The sequence below is a fragment of the Haliotis rufescens genome, unplaced genomic scaffold, assembly GCF_023055435.1.
Source record: "Haliotis rufescens isolate VD_foot unplaced genomic scaffold, xgHalRufe1.0.p SCAF_3, whole genome shotgun sequence".
NCBI classification, from domain to species: domain Eukaryota; kingdom Metazoa; phylum Mollusca; class Gastropoda; order Lepetellida; family Haliotidae; genus Haliotis; species Haliotis rufescens.
The window spans coordinates 12,546,960-12,573,265 of record NW_025964001.1 but is presented as its reverse complement, the minus strand read 5'-3'; the positions used below and the strand labels follow the sequence as shown (position 1 = coordinate 12,573,265).

Here is a 26,306-nt window from a genome sequence, read left to right as displayed (position 1 = left end):
TCAAATCAAAATTCTTTTTCTCTCTGTCTTTTTTTAAAGAGCTTGTGTAGACTTAAGACTTTCAGCAGGTTTAAGGGCAGCTATAGGAGCCCTTAAACCTGCTGAAAGTCTTAAGTCTACAATGATGGGGTGGCCCCTCCCTGGACCCCCCAGGCAGTCATGGGCTGTTGCATAGGCCCCTCCTGATCCCTTTGACCATGCAAAACCCCATCTTGGCTGAACAATTTCATTCACTCTCTCTCCCATTTCAGAAAAAATGGGCGGCTTCCTCGACGCGTCAAGACAACAGCCAGTGTGCACCTCAGAGGTTCTTCCAGCTTGCCAGGTGAGCTTCAAACAGCCCAAGGCACCCTAGGAAACTGGTCAAAAATCAAATCAAAATTCTTTTTCTCTCTGTCTTTTTTTAAAGAGCTTGTGTAGACTTAAGACTTTCAGCAGGTTTAAGGGCAGCTATAGGAGCCCTTAAACCTGCTGAAAGTCTTAAGTCTACAATGATGGGGTGGCCCCTCCCTGGACCCCCCAGGCAGTCATGGGCTGTTGCATAGGCCCCTCCTGATCCCTTTGACCATGCAAAACCCCATCTTGGCTGAACAATTTCATTCACTCTCTCTCCCATTTCAGAAAAAATGGGCGGCTTCCTCGACGCGTCAAGACAACAGCCAGTGTGCACCTCAGAGGTTCTTCCAGCTTGCCAGGTGAGCTTCAAACAGCCCAAGGCACCCTAGGAAACTGGTCAAAAATCAAATCAAAATTCTTTTTCTCTCTGTCTTTTTTTAAAGAGCTTGTGTAGACTTAAGACTTTCAGCAGGTTTAAGGGCAGCTATAGGAGCCCTTAAACCTGCTGAAAGTCTTAAGTCTACAATGATGGGGTGGCCCCTCCCTGGACCCCCCAGGCAGTCATGGGCTGTTGCATAGGCCCCTCCTGATCCCTTTGACCATGCAAAACCCCATCTTGGCTGAACAATTTCATTCACTCTCTCTCCCATTTCAGAAAAAATGGGCGGCTTCCTCGGCGCGTCAAGACAACAGCCAGTGTGCACCTCAGAGGTTCTTCCAGCTTGCCAGGTGAGCTTCAAACAGCCCAAGGCACCCTAGGAAACTGGTCAAAAATCAAATCAAAATTCTTTTTCTCTCTGTCTTTTTTTAAAGAGCTTGTGTAGACTTAAGACTTTCAGCAGGTTTAAGGGCAGCTATAGGAGCCCTTAAACCTGCTGAAAGTCTTAAGTCTACAATGATGGGGTGGCCCCTCCCTGGACCCCCCAGGCAGTCATGGGCTGTTGCATAGGCCCCTCCTGATCCCTTTGACCATGCAAAACCCCATCTAGACTGAACAATTTCATTCACTCTCTCTCCCATTTCAGAAAAAATGGGCGGCTTCCTCAGCGCGTCAAGACAACAGCCAGTGTGCACCTCAGAGGTTCTTCCAGCTTGCCAGGTGAGCTTCAAACAGCCCAAGGCACCCTAGGAAACTGGTCAAAAATCAAATCAAAATTCTTTTTCTCTCTGTCTTTTTTTAAAGAGCTTGTGTAGACTTAAGACTTTCAGCAGGTTTAAGGGCAGCTATAGGAGCCCTTAAACCTGCTGAAAGTCTTAAGTCTACAATGATGGGGTGGCCCCTCCCTGGACCCCCCAGGCAGTCATGGGCTGTTGCATAGGCCCCTCCTGATCCCTTTGACCATGCAAAACCCCATCTTGGCTGAACAATTTCATTCACTCTCTCTCCCATTTCAGAAAAAATGGGCGGCTTCCTCGGCGCGTCAAGACAACAGCCAGTGTGCACCTCAGAGGTTCTTCCAGCTTGCCAGGTGAGCTTCAAACAGCCCAAGGCACCCTAGGAAACTGGTCAAAAATCAAATCAAAATTCTTTTTCTCTCTGTCTTTTTTTAAAGAGCTTGTGTAGACTTAAGACTTTCAGCAGGTTTAAGGGCAGCTATAGGAGCCCTTAAACCTGCTGAAAGTCTTAAGTCTACAATGATGGGGTGGCCCCTCCCTGGACCCCCCAGGCAGTCATGGGCTGTTGCATAGGCCCCTCCTGATCCCTTTGACCATGCAAAACCCCATCTTGGCTGAACAATTTCATTCACTCTCTCTCCCATTTCAGAAAAAATGGGTGGCTTCCTCGACGCGTCAAGACAACAGCCAGTGTGCACCTCAGAGGTTCTTCCAGCTTGCCAGGTGAGCTTCAAACAGCCCAAGGCACCCTAGGAAACTGGTCAAAAATCAAATCAAAATTCTTTTTCTCTCTGTCTTTTTTTAAAGAGCTTGTGTAGACTTAAGACTTTCAGCAGGTTTAAGGGCAGCTATAGGAGCCCTTAAACCTGCTGAAAGTCTTAAGTCTACAATGATGGGGTGGCCCCTCCCTGGACCCCCCAGGCAGTCATGGGCTGTTGCATAGGCCCCTCCTGATCCCTTTGACCATGCAAAACCCCATCTTGGCTGAACAATTTCATTCACTCTCTCTCCCATTTCAGAAAAAATGGGCGGCTTCCTCGGCGCGTCAAGAAAACAGCCAGTGTGCACCTCAGAGGTTCTTCCAGCTTGCCAGGTGAGCTTCAAACAGCCCAAGGCACCCTAGGAAACTGGTCAAAAATCAAATCAAAATTCTTTTTCTCTCTGTCTTTTTTTAAAGAGCTTGTGTAGACTTAAGACTTTCAGCAGGTTTAAGGGCAGCTATAGGAGCCCTTAAACCTGCTGAAAGTCTTAAGTCTACAATGATGGGGTGGCCCCTCCCTGGACCCCCCAGGCAGTCATGGGCTGTTGCATAGGCCCCTCCTGATCCCTTTGACCATGCAAAACCCCATCTTGGCTGAACAATTTCATTCACTCTCTCTCCCATTTCAGAAAAAATGGGCGGCTTCCTCGACGCGTCAAGACAACAGCCAGTGTGCACCTCAGAGGTTCTTCCAGCTTGCCAGGTGAGCTTCAAACAGCCCAAGGCACCCTAGGAAACTGGTCAAAAATCAAATCAAAATTCTTTTTCTCTCTGTCTTTTTTTAAAGAGCTTGTGTAGACTTAAGACTTTCAGCAGGTTTAAGGGCAGCTATAGGAGCCCTTAAACCTGCTGAAAGTCTTAAGTCTACAATGATGGGGTGGCCCCTCCCTGGACCCCCCAGGCAGTCATGGGCTGTTGCATAGGCCCCTCCTGATCCCTTTGACCATGCAAAACCCCATCTTGGCTGAACAATTTCATTCACTCTCTCTCCCATTTCAGAAAAAATGGGCGGCTTCCTCGGCGCGTCAAGAAAACAGCCAGTGTGCACCTCAGAGGTTCTTCCAGCTTGCCAGGTGAGCTTCAAACAGCCCAAGGCACCCTAGGAAACTGGTCAAAAATCAAATCAAAATTCTTTTTCTCTCTGTCTTTTTTTAAAGAGCTTGTGTAGACTTAAGACTTTCAGCAGGTTTAAGGGCAGCTATAGGAGCCCTTAAACCTGCTGAAAGTCTTAAGTCTACAATGATGGGGTGGCCCCTCCCTGGACCCCCCAGGCAGTCATGGGCTGTTGCATAGGCCCCTCCTGATCCCTTTGACCATGCAAAACCCCATCTTGGCTGAACAATTTCATTCACTCTCTCTCCCATTTCAGAAAAAATGGGCGGCTTCCTCGGCGCGTCAAGACAACAGCCAGTGTGCACCTCAGAGGTTCTTCCAGCTTGCCAGGTGAGCTTCAAACAGCCCAAGGCACCCTAGGAAACTGGTCAAAAATCAAATCAAAATTCTTTTTCTCTCTGTCTTTTTTTAAAGAGCTTGTGTAGACTTAAGACTTTCAGCAGGTTTAAGGGCAGCTATAGGAGCCCTTAAACCTGCTGAAAGTCTTAAGTCTACAATGATGGGGTGGCCCCTCCCTGGACCCCCCAGGCAGTCATGGGCTGTTGCATAGGCCCCTCCTGATCCCTTTGACCATGCAAAACCCCATCTAGACTGAACAATTTCATTCACTCTCTCTCCCATTTCAGAAAAAATGGGCGGCTTCCTCAGCGCGTCAAGAAAACAGCCAGTGTGCACCTCAGAGGTTCTTCCAGCTTGCCAGGTAAGCTTCAAACAGCCCAAGGCACCCTAGGAAACTGGTCAAAAATCAAATCAAAATTCTTTTTCTCTCTGTCTTTTTTTAAAGAGCTTGTGTAGACTTAAGACTTTCAGCAGGTTTAAGGGCAGCTATAGGAGCCCTTAAACCTGCTGAAAGTCTTAAGTCTACAATGATGGGGTGGCCCCTCCCTGGACCCCCCAGGCAGTCATGGGCTGTTGCATAGGCCCCTCCTGATCCCTTTGACCATGCAAAACCCCATCTTGGCTGAACAATTTCATTCACTCTCTCTCCCATTTCAGAAAAAATGGGCGGCTTCCTCGACGCGTCAAGACAACAGCCAGTGTGCACCTCAGAGGTTCTTCCAGCTTGCCAGGTGAGCTTCAAACAGCCCAAGGCACCCTAGGAAACTGGTCAAAAATCAAATCAAAATTCTTTTTCTCTCTGTCTTTTTTTAAAGAGCTTGTGTAGACTTAAGACTTTCAGCAGGTTTAAGGGCAGCTATAGGAGCCCTTAAACCTGCTGAAAGTCTTAAGTCTACAATGATGGGGTGGCCCCTCCCTGGACCCCCCAGGCAGTCATGGGCTGTTGCATAGGCCCCTCCTGATCCCTTTGACCATGCAAAACCCCATCTTGGCTGAACAATTTCATTCACTCTCTCTCCCATTTCAGAAAAAATGGGCGGCTTCCTCGGCGCGTCAAGAAAACAGCCAGTGTGCACCTCAGAGGTTCTTCCAGCTTGCCAGGTGAGCTTCAAACAGCCCAAGGCACCCTAGGAAACTGGTCAAAAATCAAATCAAAATTCTTTTTCTCTCTGTCTTTTTTTAAAGAGCTTGTGTAGACTTAAGACTTTCAGCAGGTTTAAGGGCAGCTATAGGAGCCCTTAAACCTGCTGAAAGTCTTAAGTCTACAATGATGGGGTGGCCCCTCCCTGGACCCCCCAGGCAGTCATGGGCTGTTGCATAGGCCCCTCCTGATCCCTTTGACCATGCAAAACCCCATCTTGGCTGAACAATTTCATTCACTCTCTCTCCCATTTCAGAAAAAATGGGCGGCTTCCTCGGCGCGTCAAGACAACAGCCAGTGTGCACCTCAGAGGTTCTTCCAGCTTGCCAGGTGAGCTTCAAACAGCCCAAGGCACCCTAGGAAACTGGTCAAAAATCAAATCAAAATTCTTTTTCTCTCTGTCTTTTTTTAAAGAGCTTGTGTAGACTTAAGACTTTCAGCAGGTTTAAGGGCAGCTATAGGAGCCCTTAAACCTGCTGAAAGTCTTAAGTCTACAATGATGGGGTGGCCCCTCCCTGGACCCCCCAGGCAGTCATGGGCTGTTGCATAGGCCCCTCCTGATCCCTTTGACCATGCAAAACCCCATCTAGACTGAACAATTTCATTCACTCTCTCTCCCATTTCAGAAAAAATGGGCAGCATCAAGCTGGACAGTCATTGTACATGTCTATGTTTAGTTCTCCATGTGATGTAATTAAATTGAAGGAAATTAATATTAAAACTAAAAGTTTTAATGTTAGTTATTTCTGTGTTTGATTATGGATTTACTGCAGACTCAATGGATATTAAACGCAATTGTCCTTGTGCCTTATAATGGTTCAGGTTAAACTATACTTTATTAAACTATATATGAGGATAGAGCAACCTTTATATCTGAAAGACATGCTCCATTTGCTTTATCTGCGTGGTTGAACCTTGGCTCTATTAATATCAAAGTTGGCAGTGTAGCAGAGGATGACATCAACCACATATTAGAATGGATCCCCTACTCTTTTACAATCCATCCACTGGTTTAGATAGAGGGGGGTTCAATTCTCTTGTGTATGATGTTTCTTTGTCCCAATTTCTCCGACAGATTGATTTTTTTATTAATTGTGCATGTACATCTTTTATGCAAGTAGTCTGGTGATATTTTTTGCAGAGTATTACACCCAGAGTGAGCCACCTTATCGCAAGCACAGAGTCAGCGATCTAACCCACTGAGTCTTCCACAAAATGAAAGTCCAACAACTGGTAGTCTGATTTCGTACTTCATGTACACCCCCCACCCTATCATAACCTGTAATTTGTCAGTGGAGGTATTATTAGATCTTACCCTGATTGTAGGAAGAAATGTTACAGGAAAGAAAGTTACAGAAATAAAGTTACATGACCAGCATAGACTGCTTGATACCCAACCTGGAATACCTGTTTCCTGTGCTATTATGTTCTGTCAGTATTGGGTGAAAACACATTGTGTAGTAGTATGCTAAGTGTCTGCACCAAGAATAACTTCCTAGTAGAGAACTTAATTGTGAGGCAGTTAACATTAAGTATAACATTACATGCTAATTACTCACTCAGAACTAGAAATTATGAAATAACTTTTTCATGTTAATTATTGTGGAAAGTATCTTTTTATCTTTACATGAATATATTATGCCTTATTTCGTGTGGTTTCTCTAAATTCTTATATTCAAAACTACAGGGTAAATGTAGAAATAGAAATAAACTTTAAATTTGAAAAATAAATAAATGCCATTATAAATGCATTTGTGAATATGACACATGAAAAAGTTACTTCCTTTTCACTATTTACCAATTTTGTCAAATCCTGACAGACTTGGTTCAAATATATTTAGATTTAAAAATGTGATTAAAAACACGACTTTATATCTTGCATGTCATTGCAGAATATTGTAGAATATCATAAGGACTGGTAATTTATATATTTATTGGGGGGGTGATCATGAAGAAATTACACAGCAAATAAAGGATGGGGTTGGGGAGGGGCGTTTTAATGACAACATGTAGGGGGTCACCAAAATTTATCACAAGTATATTTGGGGGAGTGGGTACGTACAACATAAATGACATGGTTCTGTATTATTTTGAATAAAAAGGTTAAATATTTCATTTGTTATATGTTATAAATGTCCATGAAAATGCAATCTGTATATATTGGGGACAAAATAAATGCACATAAAATGTGTGTGTGTGTGTGGTTGGGGGGTGGGGGGTGGGGGGGGGGAGGGTCTCATCTAAATATGGTCCTAACCAGGTTGATAATTAAGGTCCTCTACCTCCTTCTCACACAGATACCTGTATATTTCCACCCCTTTATGTTTGCATGGTGCTCTCACATGGGGGCAATGTGTTCTTTCGTTCAATACACAACATGCTTTTGATCTAATTAATACAGAGAGCTGGCATGTTGGTGTATGTAGGATGCAATATTATGCAATCCTCAGGACCATGGTTTATGGTCACTGATCTGGTACTGTTCATTCCTCGTTTCTGTCAATCATGATGAATTAGCCAATGAAAACACTTGTTTCATTGAAAAGGCCAATGACCATCGCTTCCTGAAGTTAGCAGCTAAGAATATAAGATTGTTGTATGTGGTTGTTTATGGAATGTGAATGACTTTTCAACTGTGCCAGGTACTAGTCTGTATCAACAATCCATGTGTGTAACATTGAATCATATCTCCTTGTTATATTTCTCTGTTGGATTGGCGCTACAATTATCTGTCCTGATGACAGTTAAACATTGCAGGTTAGTAATATCATTGCTTTAGGCACAAACGTTTCAGCATATCTTTAATGATTGACATATCTCTGGTAATTAGCAGTGATAATTGCCATGTATGATACTTCCTCATATCAAATAATTCTTGTTTTTGTAATAATACATATTTTGAAAGTCTTAAAGAGAAGACCTCCAAACCTGAGTATTTGCAGCACCATGTTCATGGGATAGAAGTAAAATGCGGTTTCGCAATTTGGACCTGTATTCTTCATTTGTTACAAAAATATGAAAGTATCATATTTTCCAATGTTTCAAATTGTTTCTATTTGAAGGATTTGTAGAACAATTTAGGGGGTCACATTATGTAGAGAAATAATTGTCTTTTATTGTAAAAAATTAGTAATGAAAATGAAACTGTTCAAATACTAGTCCAAATTTCTTTTCGATAGGATCTGTGGATTAAGGGGTTCTTTACTTTTTATTGCTGTATCCAGCAAGTGATATTATTTGATTTATAACGGTGTTAGAACCTACACTGAAACGTCGCTCTTAATTGTAAGAAAGAAGTTGTTCATCCAAAAATTCTTAACCTTGCTCACTATACAGTTTATATATTTTATGCATGTCATTATGTCATAAGAGTCAGTATTACACTAACAGTCAATATGTAGTCACACATAGTAATGTAATAATGGATAGCAGGGGTAAAGTAAACAACTGCATCATTTCTAGTTTGATATAACTTATCTTGGTACATCAAGATTGTATTAAGTTTACTGAACAGAGTGTTTGCTATTTATAAATGAACAGTTTTTAAAAACAAATATTCATAAGACTGAAAATGCAATCTGTATATATTGGGGACATAATAAATGCACATAAAGTGTGTGGGGGGTGGTGGTGGGTGGGGGGTGGGGTGGGGGGGGGCTCATCTAAATATGGTCCTAACCTCAATCCCATTATAAATTACCCATACCTAAGGTTGATAATTAAGGTCCTCTACCTCCTTCTCACACAGATACCTGTATATTTCGACCCCTTTATGTTTGTATGGTGCAATGGGGGCAATGTGTTCTTTCATTCAATACACAACATGCTTTTGATCTCATTAACACAGAGAGCTGGCAGATTGTAAAAACCAATATTCATAAGACTTGTATACTTCATACTGATATGTCCACACTGAAGAGAGGTACTGCCAGAGACTATGGCAGGATGGGGACCCCAGCAACTGATAAATGGCGATCACATTACAAATGTTCTCCCTGGGTCTGGGCAAAAAACACAAAGCACACATATTCAACAATTGTCAACAATTTAGGAAAACTAGTTTCATGTAGTATCATTTGTTTGCAGATGAGATTCCTGAATATCTGTCAGAATGTCAGATGATTTGAGGAAACAGACAGAGTCCAGTACATCCCAACCAATGGCAAGAGTAAGTACCAACACTATGAATTCATACAATGATATGTATATGTTACTTTTTTTAACTCTTTGTTTAGATCAAAGTTAATTTGATTAGGTACTTATGTTTACAAGTTCTACTTACATTAGATATCTAATGTTTTGGTCATTATTGTAAGATAAGATTTGTAGGTCCAGAATAAAATATATTCCTTTCCATTTTGTAAGGCCTTGTAATGATTACTGTCAGTACATCATTTACTTCAGTTCCCACCAGTTTGTAAGTTCAATATTATTAGAACTGACATGCATTGTAACTAAAACAAGTAATGCAAAGTGCATGGTGGAACCAGGCCTTTATTTCTTAGTCTGAAGAAAAGTGATAACTTAATTGTTTCATGTAACTACTTCGTACACAGCAATATTTAAAATTCGGCAATAGCTGAACTATTGTGTCATGATGACATCTTGATATGTTTGTTAAGAATGGTATAATTAGTTTGTTCAATAATCATTAGAACAGAACAGGTACTCATACATCTCATGTTCATCTATTTTTCTGAAGTAATATTGCTTAGCCTTTGTATGATGTGGTGATAACTTCATGGTGTGACAATCTGTCCATTATACCATACTGTGAGTATGTATACCCAAATAAAGACACAAACTAAAGAGGAATCTTAGAAGATAATCATTAGCTCACCCTGGGGTTAGGCTGTGTGTCTGCTACTGATCTATATAACACATTCTGCATGTAATTAGCTACAAACCACATGGACATTTCCCCACACAGACAGTTCCCAACACTGACATTTCCCTACTCAGACATTTCCCTACATGACAATCTGTTCTTGTATATTGAGGGTCCTTCTACTTCTACAACCTATGCTAAATAACTTGTTAATTTTTATGATTTTCCCATTACCATGAGCCTATGATGTGTACTTTTTATAGTGAGCATGACATTCTATACAGTTCTGTATACCGTAATCTAGTGTTTTAAGTATGAATACTTGACACTAAAATAGGGGCCATTTCTGCAAGTAGTAAACATTTTGAAAAGTTCTTTTCCAAGATGTGATTATGGGAAGGTTTTCCTTTCTTTCTTTACAATCATTAGGATAACCTGGTATTCTGAAAAACTGAAATAATGCATAGAATTAAGGGTTACGTGTTTACATTGCCTGATTGTCTTTATTTACCATATATATTACAATATGAACACATTTCAGTGAATCTTGTGATTTGAAAGGCTGATATGGCATTCATTATGAAAACAGTTACTCTATATGCAGTTTATTTTAAGACTAGCACCATGTACCACATTCACAATCAATAAGAAAGAAATAGTTCTGAGTGTCTGTTTATTTGAATTTTCCTTGAATCCTAGAAATATGATTGTGGAAAATAGATTGTTAGTCATCATTCTTTTGTCAGCATCAGCAACCAAATATGAGGACATGTTGAAGAACGTTATCACAAAATTTCAATGAACACTCGAGTACTTATTGGGAATTACAGTATGTGTTTTGAACAAATCATGTACTATTTCTCTTCTCTGGCTCAGCCTAACATGTGACATGTACATTGCCCAATGAGGGTGAGTTTCTGTATCTTTGGTAATGTGTTTTTGTAGGATGACTAATGCACATAGTCAATAAATTTAGTAATATGAAAGAAAAGCCTGGTAAATATGATTATGGACATCATGTATGACATACAGTTGAACATGATGTAATAGGTTTGCTTTTAATGCATTTCAGGTAAAATGTTCAAGAAAAAGAAGTATTGGTGTGATTTCAAAGGAGAATTACGACTGCCTTAGATTAAAACTTGAAGGAGGTGACATTCCCAAGGATAGCAAGACTGTCAAGTTTTACCATGTCTGCCAGAAAATACAGAAGTTCAATTTATCTTTGACAGAAATTCACAACCCTGTCCAAGGAGAATATAGATTGGAGATTATTGATGGGGACAGGAAAATAGTGATATCAAAGTCAGAACTTGATAATGTCATCTGCAAATTTTACACTGAGTTGCGGGGTTCTGGAGCAAAGAAAATAAGAACATTGATAAACCAGTATTATGCTGGCATTTCTCAGGAAGCCATACAAGACTTTATAGACAGGCAAGATGACAGGCAACTGTTACATCCTAAATTTGTTAATGCTGCCAAACTAAAACCGGTGATTTCAAGAACACCAATGGGGCGACATCAGGTTGACCTTGTGGAACTAACTGGAATGCCTGCAGAAAATGATGGTGAAACATTCATTTACATCTTGTCTGTTATTGATGTTTTCACAAGATTCTTGTGGCTTCGGCCTCTTTCCAACAAAAGAGCCTGTTCAGTGGCATTGGAACTCAACAAAATCTACTTTGAGTATGGATGGGGAAATCCAAGAATCTTACAGTGCGATCAAGGCTCCGAGTTTAAGGGAGCAGTCAACCAACTCTGCATAGAAATGGGAATGAAGATTGTCCGAAGTCGGGCTCACCATCCACAATCTCAGGGAAAGGTGGGTGACAAATTTCAATCAAAACATGCACACTATAAATGTTGAGGTAATAGATGTAGATACTTAATAGTAAGAACATTAATGTTGATGTTATTTGGAACATGTCATCTTTAGGGCAGAGCCACACTTGCATGTGTGTGACAGATGACACCGGTGGGGCAGGATACACTAACCTTCGTGAACACCTGCTACTATCACTATTTTATGTTGATTCATAACACATGCTTATGATATTGATGGAATCATTAAGTGGACCCAGCTTTTAGAAAAGGCTTCTTATGATTATGGAAACTGTTTTTGTTATATATTTCATATATTTCATATATTTCATATACATGGTATAACACTTGTGCACACTTTTTGTGCCTGCCTAATCTGTTTACTATTTAGATGTTAATTTATTTCAGAGTGAACGATCACACCAGGATTGGAAAAGCCATCTGGAATTTGATCACAGCAAACATGGTGATGGAGAAAACTTCAACTGGGTGGAAAAGTTGCCAGCATATGCTAGAATACACAATGAAAGCATTCATTCTGCACTTGGTAAAGTTTGAATATATTGCTTTAATTTAATGTGGGCATATGTCACAAAGTGTGAAGCACATAATGTAAGCATATACTTTTCAGACTGTAAGCATGGTAAATGTGGATGTGTGACATTGAATTTATTTTACGCACTGACCAACAAATAACCATTATGACACAGTTAAATGATGATGGCTCATAACAGAAGGTACAACAGTTTCATAGTTGACCAGGTATTGACCAAAATATAGTTGCATGCACCCTTCAGGCTACTGCAAATTTATAGAACTCTGGAAATATCAATATTGCCACAGTGCAGTTGTGACATTTATTGTTGAAGAAGACATGAGAAACACAGGCTTGTATTTAAACATAATTCCTATGTTAACAGGTTGTTCACCATACAAGGCCATGCTGGGCTGCCCTCCAGTACACTTCAAGAATTTGTTGAGAGCTGGAAATACAGTTGATGCGTACTCTTGCTCTGAAGAAGATGAGCAGTGCGAACTATCTGCAGAGAGTGATGAGGTATGGAGGATTTATGTCATTACGCATAACAAGAGACAAACTCATCTATATACCCCGCCCATTGTCTAGTTTTAAATACAATGATATGTGCAATCAAATGTGACATTGTAAATTATCAGTTTGTCTCACCTCCTTGTAGAAGAGGTTGAATACAAGAACTAATATAACATCTCCATAAACTTTGTACATCTGCCTTAGTAAAACTTTAATGATAAACAAAGGTTATAATCATCTTCAAGTTTGTGTAAGCTAAGAATATTTAGATATCATGCCTGGTATTGTAGAGCATTGTTTTCAGGCAGGTATTGTTGCAGCCCTTTATAGGTACATGTAGTTACCAGAGTAAGGTACACGGTACAGATAAGGTACAAAAGTTGTAATCATGCTGACACCTCAAAACCTGGTGAATTTCTAATACATCTACAATTAATGCTTTTATGGATTTTGTTGCAGTGTCTACTGGTGTGTCATTTAATTAGAAAAGGAAAATAAATCATATTTTGAAGTTTTTTAAAGAAAAAAGACTCTATAATAGCCATAGACTGATATTGTACAAAGTTTCATGAAGATATCTTGAACAGTTTTCGGGTTCTGCTCTGGTAAACCCCACTGCTTCCATTCAGTTCAGAGACTAAGTCAAAATTTCAAAACTTTGTACAAAATAAAAAGACAAATTTGTAGGTGCAGGGGATAATAACTGTCATCGGGTCCAGTAAACCTGTGCAATAATGACAGGAGATGTGACAAGTAGAGACATGTACATAGAACTATTTCGATTGCAAGATATTAGAAGTAATGATATGTTTAGAATATGAGGTAAAACTACATGTGAAGTGGAAGTGATATTATTTGACGTTTATGTTAGATATGTGGATATAAAAACATGGTAAATGTAATACTTTATTATTCTTTAGGATACTGGAGACGAATATGGCATTAATGAGAGAATAGAAGCAATCACAAACCTCAGGAAAAATGTGCTGCAGGCGTCACTGACCAAATCATCAGAAATGATTAAAAAACACCACGAAAACAAGGACACATCAGTGTACAAGATAGGGGATGAAGTTCTGGTGAGGGTTCATGGAAAAGATACCAGAGTCAAACGAGGTGGGCCCAAAAAAGGGATGAAAAAATGCAAGGAAGGAACTATTGTCGAAATAGATTCCCAGAACTCCCAATTCAAGGTTGCCTATCCGAACAAGCATGTGCAGTGGGTGCAGGTGTGTGACATTACTTCTCGGACAAGAAAAGAAGAGAAGAGGAGAAGAATGAGGACATATGAAGGTACATATTTCCAGTAGTAGTTTATGAATATTATGTAATTAGCAAGTATGTTTAATAATGTATTTTAAATAAAATAGTTCTTACAGAATAGATGACATCATCTATCTTGGTGGACTGTAAAGACATGATGTTTGTAATGTATTTGCTGTTTTTATCATTTCCTCCACCCAAAGTAAGTGCAGTTGGAGATACAGAAACGAGATCAGTGTGTCCATCTGTCACATTTTGTATCAAGAGCATTCAATATTTCCTCATGGACCCTCACAATTGGTGCCTTTTCCCATGCTGGAATGTTTATAATATTTCATTTGCATTTTCATGGCAACAAGTTGGTTCAAATGAGGGTGGGGTTTGTTTCCAGAGCACAATTCATAAACCATTGCGTATTTCTTCATGAAACTTTATACAACATCAGGCAGGTTCTGTTATTCTGCTATTCAGTTTCTTTGGTAGACTTTTATATTTTGCATTTCTAAGAAAATACCAAGTTGGACAGCTAATTAGAACAGTTATCAAAGATGATACAACTCATGTTGCTACTGCAGGTTGAAAAAGGTCTCCAGCAATACATGCTTGAGGTGACTAATTTGACCAGGTGATCGGGTAACTTGGTTTATTCTATGACATGGTACCCAGACAGTGTGGATGTTGCTAATACTGCAGTGTTAATTAAAAGAGAAGGAACAACATCATATTTAAAATCAGGAACATACATTAATTAATGTTTTTTATGGTTCAGAATTTTGAAAGTATTATATGGATCATAGCAAATGTAATTACATGCCATTACTAATTCACGACTTTGCAAGGTATTGAAATAATTTGGTGTAGTCATTAATTGTTATGTCATTTGTACTAAAATCTTAGGATTAATGTAGTATATGATACTTCCTGTGATATTATACATTACTTACAAGGGACATTCATTGGTTTGTCTTCTTGGAACGAAAGCTAACATTGACACAGGAGGTTAGGTGGTATACAAAACACAACTGATCAAGGGTCTGGAATCAAACTGCAGTCAATGGTTGAAGCATTTGATGATTTTCAGTTCAGTTCAGTTCCTTAACCAGTTAAATTGGTTGCTCTGTGATATGTTGGTATGTGCAGAAGAAGGCATAAATGTGATAATTTTCATATATTTTTCTAACAGATGCTCGGCCAGATGCAAGAGAAGAGGGTAGAAAGCCACTCAAAAAGGGAAAAACACAGGATGAAAAAGGTATTACAATTTGAGACACCTCATAGGAATCTTCTGGAACGGTTAGTCTCCAAAACATTAGGCATATGCATGAATACTTGCATGCATGCATGCACAATAAGAAGGGTAATCAATACTTGTACAAATTTTCCACCTTTCAGAGTACATTTACACATATTGAACACTTCAACGGAATAAATGTTTAAAAAAAAAAATGAATGTAAAGCATTACTTTATCCTGAAGGTATATGCTTGCACTTGGTGATGTATGCTTGCACTTGGTGATGTATGTTTGTACTTTTAAGGAAAGGGAGAACAACAGGCTCAAACCAAGAGGAGAGACAATGCAGAAACAAAAGGTAATATCTGAATACAGATGGGTACGATCAACAAGACTGATCAATCCTAGATGCATTATTATATCTGTTGGAAGGAGTACACAAATTCTCCATATGATGTTGTGTCAGTTACTCATATGTCTTCCTGTATATCATGCACATCTGAAATGGTTCATTGTCTCAGCTGAAAAATACTACATCAGTACATGTATTGCAGAACATTACAGTTGTTTCCATAAAAACAATATACTAAGAGATATATTACAGGTCAATTTGTGTTACTTATATAATGTGTCTATGCAGGACGCAAGAAGACACCAACTATGAAAGAACTGGAGATGGAGGCCTCATTCTATGACCTTGACATTGTGGACAATGAAGGGGCTGGTAACTGCATGTTTATTGCATTGGCTCAACAGCTTCAAATACATGACATTGACATAATCAGCCATAAACATCTGCGAGAAAAGGTTGTGCAATATGTGCAGGTAAGTAAACAATAATGCATACTTTCAATTTTCTTAGGGTAGGAATTTGATATAGTGAATAAAATGTGAAAGCCTAATTGGGCTGAAGCCATGTCCTATTTGTTTGGAATCATGTTATTCTAAGAATCAGTGGACCAGCTGAAAATTTGGCATGCAAGTTTGTTCAGATTATTACACCTCAATGGATTTAAAAAGTTTATATTTGTTATCATTATGAACATTGATATGCAGTAAGAATGTTTTTTACAATAACGGCAGTACATTTGATTTGGTGAATTTCAATTTTTATCCAGTAATGAATTCCACATATCTTTTTTTGTGTTACTGAAATTTTGGCTTACAGGACGAAACCTCAAAGCTTATGAAGCAAAGGTTTGCCTGAATAGTATTAATTATTATTGTCTCTGAAAAGTACTCACATATTTTGGATCTTATGTTAAATATGTCAATGACAATTTGCTCTCAACCTTTCCATCAAATATATTTTCATTAATTCCTCTTACGTTATGTGAGCTAGAGAGTCATGGGGCTCTATTGGTGATGCCCTTGACATTGATTAAACTTCTTTATTTAAAACAAGATAAACGAATGGTTGTCCCAATGAAGGAAACATCCCTCAGGTCAGCCTGTTTAGTAGGGTATATTACTTTCAAATGTTTTGGATATATTATGAGACACCTCTTAATATTGAGAATTTAAGTTTCAAAATTGCATGACAGTTGTCAGATAAGGTGTGTAAAATAAGCTGAATATTCACTTTTATCTGCCACATATGTACATGTACAGTTCTAATAGGTTTCATACTTCCGCAGCTCATTTATATTACATTATAATATTTGTTTTACTTTTGACCTCATTAAGTGTTATCAGGACCTTAAAAGGCATTTAAAAAATGTGATGGCTGAAATTTTGTACAGAAAGGCTGTATACACATTTCTAAATGAGCAAGTCGAAAATTATTATGCAAAGTGGCTCTTTTAGGTTACAGTATAAACCACTGACTTTATATTCAGTTGGGCTGTATGAATAATTTCTGATACTTTATGTTTACCCCAATAAATAGGTTCAAGTAAATTTTGAAAGGCATATAGATTGGGATGAGGTGAAATGGGACTAAACTTTGCATTTAAGGTAAATGCACTTATACAGCAAGCCAGTGAAAACTGTTTTTTCATTAGCTCATCTTGAATTTTCACTTTTTCCAATTTTGGGCAAACATAAAAACACTTGAACAAATTCATGGAACCTGATGAATTGCACAATTTCAATTCATTATCTATGCATGTTGCATTTAACATAAAGATGCAAGTACCAGTACTTCCCCATGGGGGTCATGCAAAATGGTATCTTCTGACAATGTGAGGTTTGTCACTTGTAGAGATTTTGTACCATTTTAGCTTTGAACTTAGATGACTATACAACACAACATTGAGTCATGTTTTTTGTATTTTGTACTTCATTCTGCAGGCAACAGCTGACCTCTATAAGGTGACCATCAGGATCATTACAACAATTGCAAATGAGCCTACATTCATTCGTCCAGCTGAATACCGAGGAGACATGCCAGTACTAAGCATAGGCCACTTGTGGGAGCTGCATTATGTGACACTCATACCAATGTCCACAGAAGGAGGTTTGTCCTTTATTGATGGTACAGTTAAAATAATTATGGCAGGTCACCATGTCAAAGCATTCAGAACTTTTGTAGGTTTTTGCGATATATACCTATAACATTACATATTACTCAAAACAGTTGACTCTTCACGCTGAAACAAAGCCCAATAATGCCTAGCATTGTGCAAGTGCCAGCATGTGCATGTTCTTTAAGTTAAGAACTAAATTACACTTGGATCGTCACATTGAGACCGTGGCATGTACCTATTATCAGATATAAATTTATGACATCTCTGACCACAGAGATATCAGTATATTACTATATTGGTACTGAACATTTCATATATTCACAGACTCATTGGAAATTAAGGATAGTGAGCTAATATAAGTATACTTCTGACATTAACCATTTCATACTTATCATACACAGAAAAAACATTCTTGTGTTCATTCATATGCTTGTTACTTGTACAAGGATTACGCATACTGGTTCCACATCTCACATACAATCATGTTTCATTTTAAGAGAAAGAGATGGAAGCAGCTAATGACACCAAAATGGACACAGAAGATGAATCAGATTCAGATTCCAAGTATCCAATCAACACTGCTGTATGGGAACACAAGGCATGTCCACACCCAGTGCAACACCTGCAACAAGACATTTCCTGATTATTGTGTCAGTTGCTTAATGATAAATCCATTAATGTTTTCAGTATGAAATATTAACCAAAGATGATTTCAGATGTACTTTTGTTTTAATAAAAAAAATTCTAAAAATTATATCTGAGTAAACAGTACTCTTGTATTACCTTCATAAATGTTTTTGCCATGGTGCCTTCATATTTCACAATACATTATTTGAAAGTTTAGCTTAACAATTGTAAGAGGCACATGTCAGTTGCTGCCATTAGATACCTGATAAGAAGGTATTATTCACTCTCAGTAAGATGTTTTCTTAAACTTGTGTTAATGATGTTTCTCTTTACTAAAATTTATACAGAAAGAAAATGTAGTGGCACACCTGCAGAGAATTGCTGCAAGAGATGCACCGTGAGTTTTGTTGGCAGATAACTTGGAATGACTTTCAATCCAGATATAGTAATAACTGGGTTTTTATTCCAGTTGCTTCTCATAGTGTTTGATTTACTCCTAACCTGTGTTTGTGGGTTTTACCAAAACGAAACAAGCTAAAACAATGAATTATTGAAGTACCAATAAAACACGAAGCACTAATTGAAGTCCTGAATGGATACTGTGTTAGAACTAGTCCCTAGCAACCTATGCTTGTCACACCAGGAGACTTAATGGATACTGTGTTAGAACTAGTCCCTAGCAACCTATGCTTGTCACACCAGGAGACTTAATGGATACTGTGTTAGAACTAGTCCCTAGCAACCTATGCTTGTCACACCAGAGACTCAATGGATCAGGTGGTAAATCTCTGTGACCCTGGATGAATTTATGACATCATACATTATGACTGTGATAACTTTTCTCATAATATCAAAACACTATTTGGTCTTGTTGAGACACAATATAGTATTGATATTGCTGAGTGGGGCACTGAACAACAAACACTCATTTTAGATATGTTTTTCAGTGAGGAACAACTTCAAAGGCATGATGAGTTTGTCAGCGGCTTCCCAACACCAGACCGAAGAGTCAATTTTGCAGAGGGATATCTGTCTCAATATGTATGTACCTTCTCAAATGTGACAGTTGCCTCATATATTATTTTTAACAAACATCCTCCCAATCATTGCTCATGAAAACGTTACATGAAAATTTGTGAGCTTCAATGCAAGACCATGCTTTAAGGATTGTGTACATGATAACTTACAGCCCTGTCATTTGGGACTCCTTATAGGATCTGGTGGAATAGGAGAGCTAATGTTGTCTTCGGGGATATTCTCATGTATATATATTCTGGCAGCTTATTGATTCCTACAATCGATACCACCTCAATTTCAAAGGAATATCAGTCAAGCTGTCCATTCTTTTGATATATAAAAATGGGTTCAATCTGTCATTGTATTCTGTTGAGAACAGTGCACAGATTATTGAACAAATACCCACCTGAAGGTTTTTGGTTACACCCACTGAGAAAGCATTACTACTTCCATCACCAAATGAGACTTGGTAAACTACAATAACATGAAATTTCATGTAGGTAAGAAGATACTATGACAATGCATTGAGATAACCTGTCAGATAGTTTTAAGAGTGAATAATTCATTATAGGTACTTTAGTACATTCAGGTTTGGAAACTGTGGCATAATAAGAATTGTTTTCCTATGAATAACACTGTAGACATAGAAGGAAGTAATCAACCAGTGTGAGAGCATGGAAGTCATACTGCATACTGCATTAAGTATATGTTTTGTCTGACTTCTAGTAACGTCTGTACCATTTTTATTTAGATAATTTAGTTCATGCAATTACTAGGTTAATTGGAATTGGACCTTCTTGTTGGATCTGTTCCTGTAGTAGCCATGTGCTCAGGTCCTTGCCCATCTGTTTCTTTATGCATATGAATCAGAACTTCTGCTCGGATTGGCAAAATAAAAAACACAGGAATTCAGTCAAGAATTTTGACTTTAGATTCCTGTATATCAATGATCTGAAATTGTTCAATAATGTAAGTAGCCATTCCCTTCCACTGAACTGGAAATAAAAGAGACTAGTACATCTGTTTTATATTTTGGTCTATGCATAAAGATTCAGAGTGACAGTAAAGTATACACAAGACTAGAACAAATAGGATGTCGTCAACTTTCTAGTACTCAACTATGCTTTTATGTCTGACAATTTTCAAACAGCTACAGCCTTTTAAGGTACAATTGAGCGTGCTCTTTCTACAAAGTTTTTCAAAGAGTGCCATACAACTCTTGCTTCAAACATGTTTGATCAAGGCTACAATATTCAAGGCCTCAGCAAGCTTTCAAAACATTTCATGGTAGACATGTGGAAGCCATTTCCAACTTTAATGCATTAATGACCAAAATGATGTCCCATGCAATTCCTTTTTTTGACTTGTACCATATGTTCCCATATTTATTTAGGTGTCACGAGTCTTGCCTTTGCATGTGTTTGTGATTGGTGTCATAAGTGGGAAATGACACCCTCACCTTTCTTTGAACACCCTGTATTGACAGTTGTTCATAAAAACATGCTTGTGATATGGTGAAACTCGTAAAAAAGACTTCCCTTTAAGCAGAAATTTCACATGATAATAGAAAGGGATTTGTTGATTATTGTTTTTTATGTTTATGAAAATGTTTTTTCCACTTTTATTCCCACACACAGTATTTTTATCTGAAAGTGCATGGTGGTAAGTCATGAGGAAATTGTGGTGCCCCTGTTGTCACAAGTACAACTTAAACACGTTCCAAATTAACTTGTGCTTTTAACTAAAACGAAATGTTATTAGTGTTGCTATATCTGCTTATATTTGCTTAACTACTTACTTCATTACATAACAAAACGTGTATTCCCTATATATTTTGCATACTTTTATTATTGTTTCAGATGCAGCAAAAAATGCTTCAGTACTTGATATCAGCTTTGACATTAACAAGACTGAAAGATACACGGTATTAAATATTAATATTTTATGACACTTTGTGAAACAGGTTGTTTCAAATAATTCCTGATAACATACATTATATTTAAGTTTTGAGGTTATACCAGAGGAATGAGACAGATACCATGATTGGCTTAATGTTACATTTATTTGCATTTACTAAAAATGTATTGTAGGATTGGCTTTCGTTTTCATTCATGGAATGTCATGTAAATTTCTGATGAAGTACTCTACACATGACCCATATTGCCATCAAATAAGCAACAATGCAGGCAGTTAACTGCCAAACACACTGACATATAGACACTTCCACTTGACATGTAATAAACCAAGTCATCGAACCTGACCATCAGATAAATTAGGTTAGCATATGTTGGTATGGACCTATGTTCTGTCCCATGGGGTACTTACCCAACAGTTGACTATGATGAAATGATGGATTTCTTTGTTGATACAGGAGGATATACTCAGGAAGTATGCGACTGTTCAAGTGCAAGGTTGAAAAGAAGCTGGAACTTTTAACGCAAAAGCACATGATGTAAGAATACCTTTATGTTGAAAAAACACATGATTTACGCCACCGTGGTCTAGTGGATAGAGCATCCACCTGGAGAGAAGAGGGTCGTGGGTTCGACCCTCAGCCACGTCATACCAAAAGACGATAAAAGGTTGTACTTGTTCCTACCCTGTCTGGTGCTCGACAATAAGGGGCTAAAACAAGTACTAGTTGGGTCGGAGTCAGCAAACTGTATTAAAGGTTACACAATTTGCGTTAGCAATCTTTTAACGTCTTTTGGTATGACGCAGCCGGAGATCAAACCCTAATGTTCCTGCTCTCAGGGCAGACAATCTTCCTATAGTCCATGGAGGTGATCAGCTATTTTACTTTTACTCACCAAAAACCTTATTAAGGTATTGATAAGGAACATAAACTGTCATAATATGTTATGTTATAATGTCTTTCAACAATACACATGAGGAAGAGAATTTATGGATGTCAACTTCTTTATTATGAGGAACACAACGTTTCAGAGTATACACTTACTCCTTCATCAGGTGAATGAATGCTATGAGGCAGAGAACATGTATGTATGTATGTATGTATGTATGTATGTATGTATGTATGTATGTATGTATGTATGTATGTATGTATGTATGTATGTATGTATGTATGTATGTATGTATGTATGTATGTATGTATGTATGTAATGTATGTATGTATGTATGTATGTATGTATGTATGTATGTATGTATGTATGTATGTATGTATGTATGTATGTATGTATGTATGTATGTATGTATGTATGTATGTACGTACGTACGTATGTATATGTATGTACCTGTAAGAACAACAAAAGTAATAAGATAACAAAGGTGGTAACTTAACAAGGGAAGCCAACTGATAATTGGTGCTGATAGGTGATTACCAAAGAAAAAATGGAAGCCAACACTTAACAGTAAATTGGCACTGACAGGTAAAAGAATAGAATGTTGCTCATGGGGTACACAGTTCCAGTGACTGTCATGTTCAAATAACAAAAGTCAGTAAGAGATGGTCAAATATTTATGCCTGTCATTGTACCCAGTTAATGTCATGGACTGGTTATCTGTCATCTGAGTAAACATCTTCTCCTTTGGGGTGGTAGGGCAGCCTACTAGTTAAGCATTCACTCATCAAGCTGAAGACCCGGATTCGATTCCCCACATGGGTACAATGTGCGAAGCCCCTTTCTGATGTCTCTCTTCTCCTTAGAAACCACATAAACAATGACACTGAAACATCACATACTTGTTCCAATGATGTCACATGTGTTAACCAAATATTTCAGTAAGGCTGCAATTTCTGGATATATTCATTGCGTTTTCTTTAAATAGTTCTATGACAATGAATGAATGACAATGCTTACAACAAATCCTGTTAGATGACTGGCTTTGTTGATATTTCAAACTGTTGCCTACATGTGTTGATGTCTTTGTGAGCTACGGTGCTTAGTCAATTGTTTTTACATAAACATATGTTTTTTCACACTTCAGAGCTGCCACAGATTACCTGATGTATGTTGGGGTAAAGGAAGCTATAATTCATATTCTGATGGATGTGCTGAATAAACCCTATGAAGAAGTCAACTATGAATGTAAATCAACAGAATTTGATGCCAGTCAAGTTCCAGGGAGGGGTGTCCACATCACTGTGGATGACGAATAATGATGGCTTGGTTCACACAGGGAGGATTAAAATGCCACTGTTATACAGGATGACTGACTTGCTGGATGTGTTGTGATGATTGTGCTTGCACACTGATGTCAACACCCACATATATTATCTTTACAAGAAAAGTAATTTGATGTACATGAACCACAGTGACATGTCATTTTGTAACATTAGTATTTCTTTGTATGACAATGTGTGAATTTACTAGGGTTGCAACGGGTAACTCACGAACTCTATGCTTACACTAAAAGTCACTCATGTTCGCATTTCTTTCTGACTATGCACCCATTCCTTCTGACTTAGGCTCTTCTTTTGGCCACTGATAGTAAATGCCATTTCTAACTTGAGAGCAGAATATGAATGCTATGGGTCAATATTTCTAATTTTAAGAGATTTTTGACTATATTATTACTCATGTCCCCTCGAACAGAAATGGGATAACGCCTATAAACTCGACATATAATGGAATCTTAAGATTATGTTTTGGCTACTGATGGTAAATGCCATTTCTAACTTGAGAGCAGAATATGAATGCTATGGGTCAATATTTCTAATTTTAAGAGATTTTTGACTATATTATTACTCATGTCCCCTCAACCAGAAATGGGATAACGCCTATAAACTCGACATATAATGGAATCTTAAGATTTTGTTTTGACTACTGATAGTAAATGCCATTTCTAACTTGAGAGCAGAATATGAATGCTATGGGTCAATATTTCTAATTTTAAGAGATTTTTGACTATATTATCACTCATGTCCCCTCAACCAGAAATGGGATAACGCCTATATACTTGACATATAATGGAATCTGAAGATTTTGTTTTGACTACTAATAGTAAATGCCATTTCTAACTTGAGAGCAGAATATGAATGCTATTGGTCAATATTTCTAATTTTAAGAGATTTTTGACTATATTATTACTCATGTCCCCTCAACCAGAAATGGGATAACGCCTATATACTTGACATATAATGGAATCTGAAGATTTTCTTTTGACTACTGATGGTAAATCCCATTTCTAACTTGAGAGCAGAATATGAATGCTATGGGACAATATTTCTAATTTTAAGAGATTTTTGACTATATTATTACTCATGTCCCCTCAACCAGAAATGGGATAACGCCTATATACTTGACATATAATGGAATCTTAAGATTTTGTTTTGACTACTAATAGTAAATGCCATTTCTAACTTGAGAGCAGAATATGAATGCTATGGGTCAATATTTCTAATTTTAAGAGATTTTTGACTATATTATTACTCATGTCCCCTCAACCAGAAATGAGATAACGCCTATAAACTCGACATATAATGGAATCTGAAGATTATGTTTTGACTACTAATAGTAAATGCCATTTCTAACTTGAGAGCAGAATATGAATGCTATGGGTCAATATTTCTAATTTTAAGAGATTTTTGACTATATTATTACTCATGTCCCCTCAACCAGAAACGGGATAACGCCTATATACTCGACATATAATGGAATCTTAAGATTATGTTTTGGCTACTGATGGTAAATGCCATTTCTAACTTGAGAGCAGAATATGAATGCTATGGGTCAATATTTCTAATTTTAAGAGATTTTTGACTATATTATTACTCATGTCCCCTCAACCAGAAATGGGATAACGCCTATAAACTCGACATATAATGGAATCTTAAGATTTTGTTTTGACTACTGATAGTAAATGCCATTTCTAACTTGAGAGCAGAATATGAATGCTATGGGTCAATATTTCTAATTTTAAGAGATTTTTGACTATATTATCACTCATGTCCCCTCAACCAGAAATGGGATAACGCCTATATACTTGACATATAATGGAATCTGAAGATTTTGTTTTGACTACTAATAGTAAATGCCATTTCTAACTTGAGAGCAGAATATGAATGCTATTGGTCAATATTTCTAATTTTAAGAGATTTTTGACTATATTATTACTCATGTCCCCTCAACCAGAAATGGGATAACGCCTATATACTTGACATATAATGGAATCTGAAGATTTTCTTTTGACTACTGATGGTAAATCCCATTTCTAACTTGAGAGCAGAATATGAATGCTATGGGACAATATTTCTAATTTTAAGAGATTTTTGACTATATTATTACTCATGTCCCCTCAACCAGAAATGGGATAACGCCTATATACTTGACATATAATGGAATCTTAAGATTTTGTTTTGACTACTAATAGTAAATGCCATTTCTAACTTGAGAGCAGAATATGAATGCTATGGGTCAATATTTCTAATTTTAAGAGATTTTTGACTATATTATTACTCATGTCCCCTCAACCAGAAATGAGATAACGCCTATAAACTCGACATATAATGGAATCTGAAGATTATGTTTTGACTACTAATAGTAAATGCCATTTCTAACTTGAGAGCAGAATATGAATGCTATGGGTCAATATTTCTAATTTTAAGAGATTTTTGACTATATTATTACTCATGTCCCCTCAACCAGAAACGGGATAACGCCTATATACTTGACATATAATGGAATCTTAAGATTTTGTTTTGGCTACTGATAGTAAATCCCATTTCTAACTTGAGAGCAGAATATGAATGCTATGGGTCAATATTTCTAATTTTAAGAGATTTTTGACTATATTATTACTGATGTCACCTCGAACAGAAATCGGATAACGCCTATAAACTCGACAAATAATGGAATCTGAAGATTTTCTTTTAGCTACTGATAGTAAATACCATTTCCAACCTGTCAGCAAAGCCTGAATGCTATGGGTAAATATTTCTAATTTTAAGAGATTTTTGACTATATTATTACTCATGTCCCCTCAACCAGAAATGGGATAACGCCTATAAACTCGACATATAATGGAATCTTAAGATTTTGTTTTGACTACTGATAGTAAATGCCATTTCTAACTTGAGAGCAGAATATGAATGCTATGGGTCAATATTTCTAATTTTAAGAGATTTTTGACTATATTATTACTGAAGTCCCCTCGAACAGAAATCGGATAACGCCTATAAACTCGACAAATAATGGAATCTGAAGATTTTCTTTTAGCTACTGATAG

At 37.6% G+C, this 26,306-nt stretch overlaps 1 protein-coding gene across 1 annotated transcript; it reads left to right on the top strand.

Annotated features, from left to right (window-relative positions):
* The first annotated feature begins 1,764 nt into the window (after positions 1–1,764).
* LOC124126736 lies at positions 1,765–23,611 on the top strand. Its single transcript, XM_048403344.1, has 15 exons — positions 1,765–1,805; positions 2,102–2,175; positions 8,892–8,973; positions 10,706–11,461; positions 11,869–12,007; positions 12,381–12,517; positions 13,432–13,804; positions 14,958–15,026; positions 15,311–15,364; positions 15,647–15,831; positions 17,972–18,072; positions 19,049–19,142; positions 20,978–21,042; positions 21,490–21,570; positions 23,067–23,611. The coding sequence occupies exons 3-15, from the start codon at positions 8,917–8,919 to the stop codon at positions 23,236–23,238; spliced, it is 2,283 nt and encodes a 760-aa protein (XP_048259301.1). The 5' UTR covers positions 1,765–1,805; positions 2,102–2,175; positions 8,892–8,916; the 3' UTR covers positions 23,239–23,611.
* The last annotated feature ends 2,695 nt before the right edge of the window (positions 23,612–26,306 follow it).

Excerpts from the sequence above, each read along its gene's own strand:
- LOC124126736 (XM_048403344.1), top strand. The coding sequence starts at position 8,917 with ATGTCAGATGATTTGAGGAAACAGACAGAGTCCAGTACATCCCAACCA. Across the intron at positions 11,462-11,868 it reads ATCCACAATCTCAGGGAAAG|AGTGAACGATCACACCAGGA; the intron begins GTGGGTGACAAA and ends AATTTATTTCAG. Across the intron at positions 13,805-14,957 it reads AAGAATGAGGACATATGAAG|ATGCTCGGCCAGATGCAAGA; the intron begins GTACATATTTCC and ends TTTTTCTAACAG.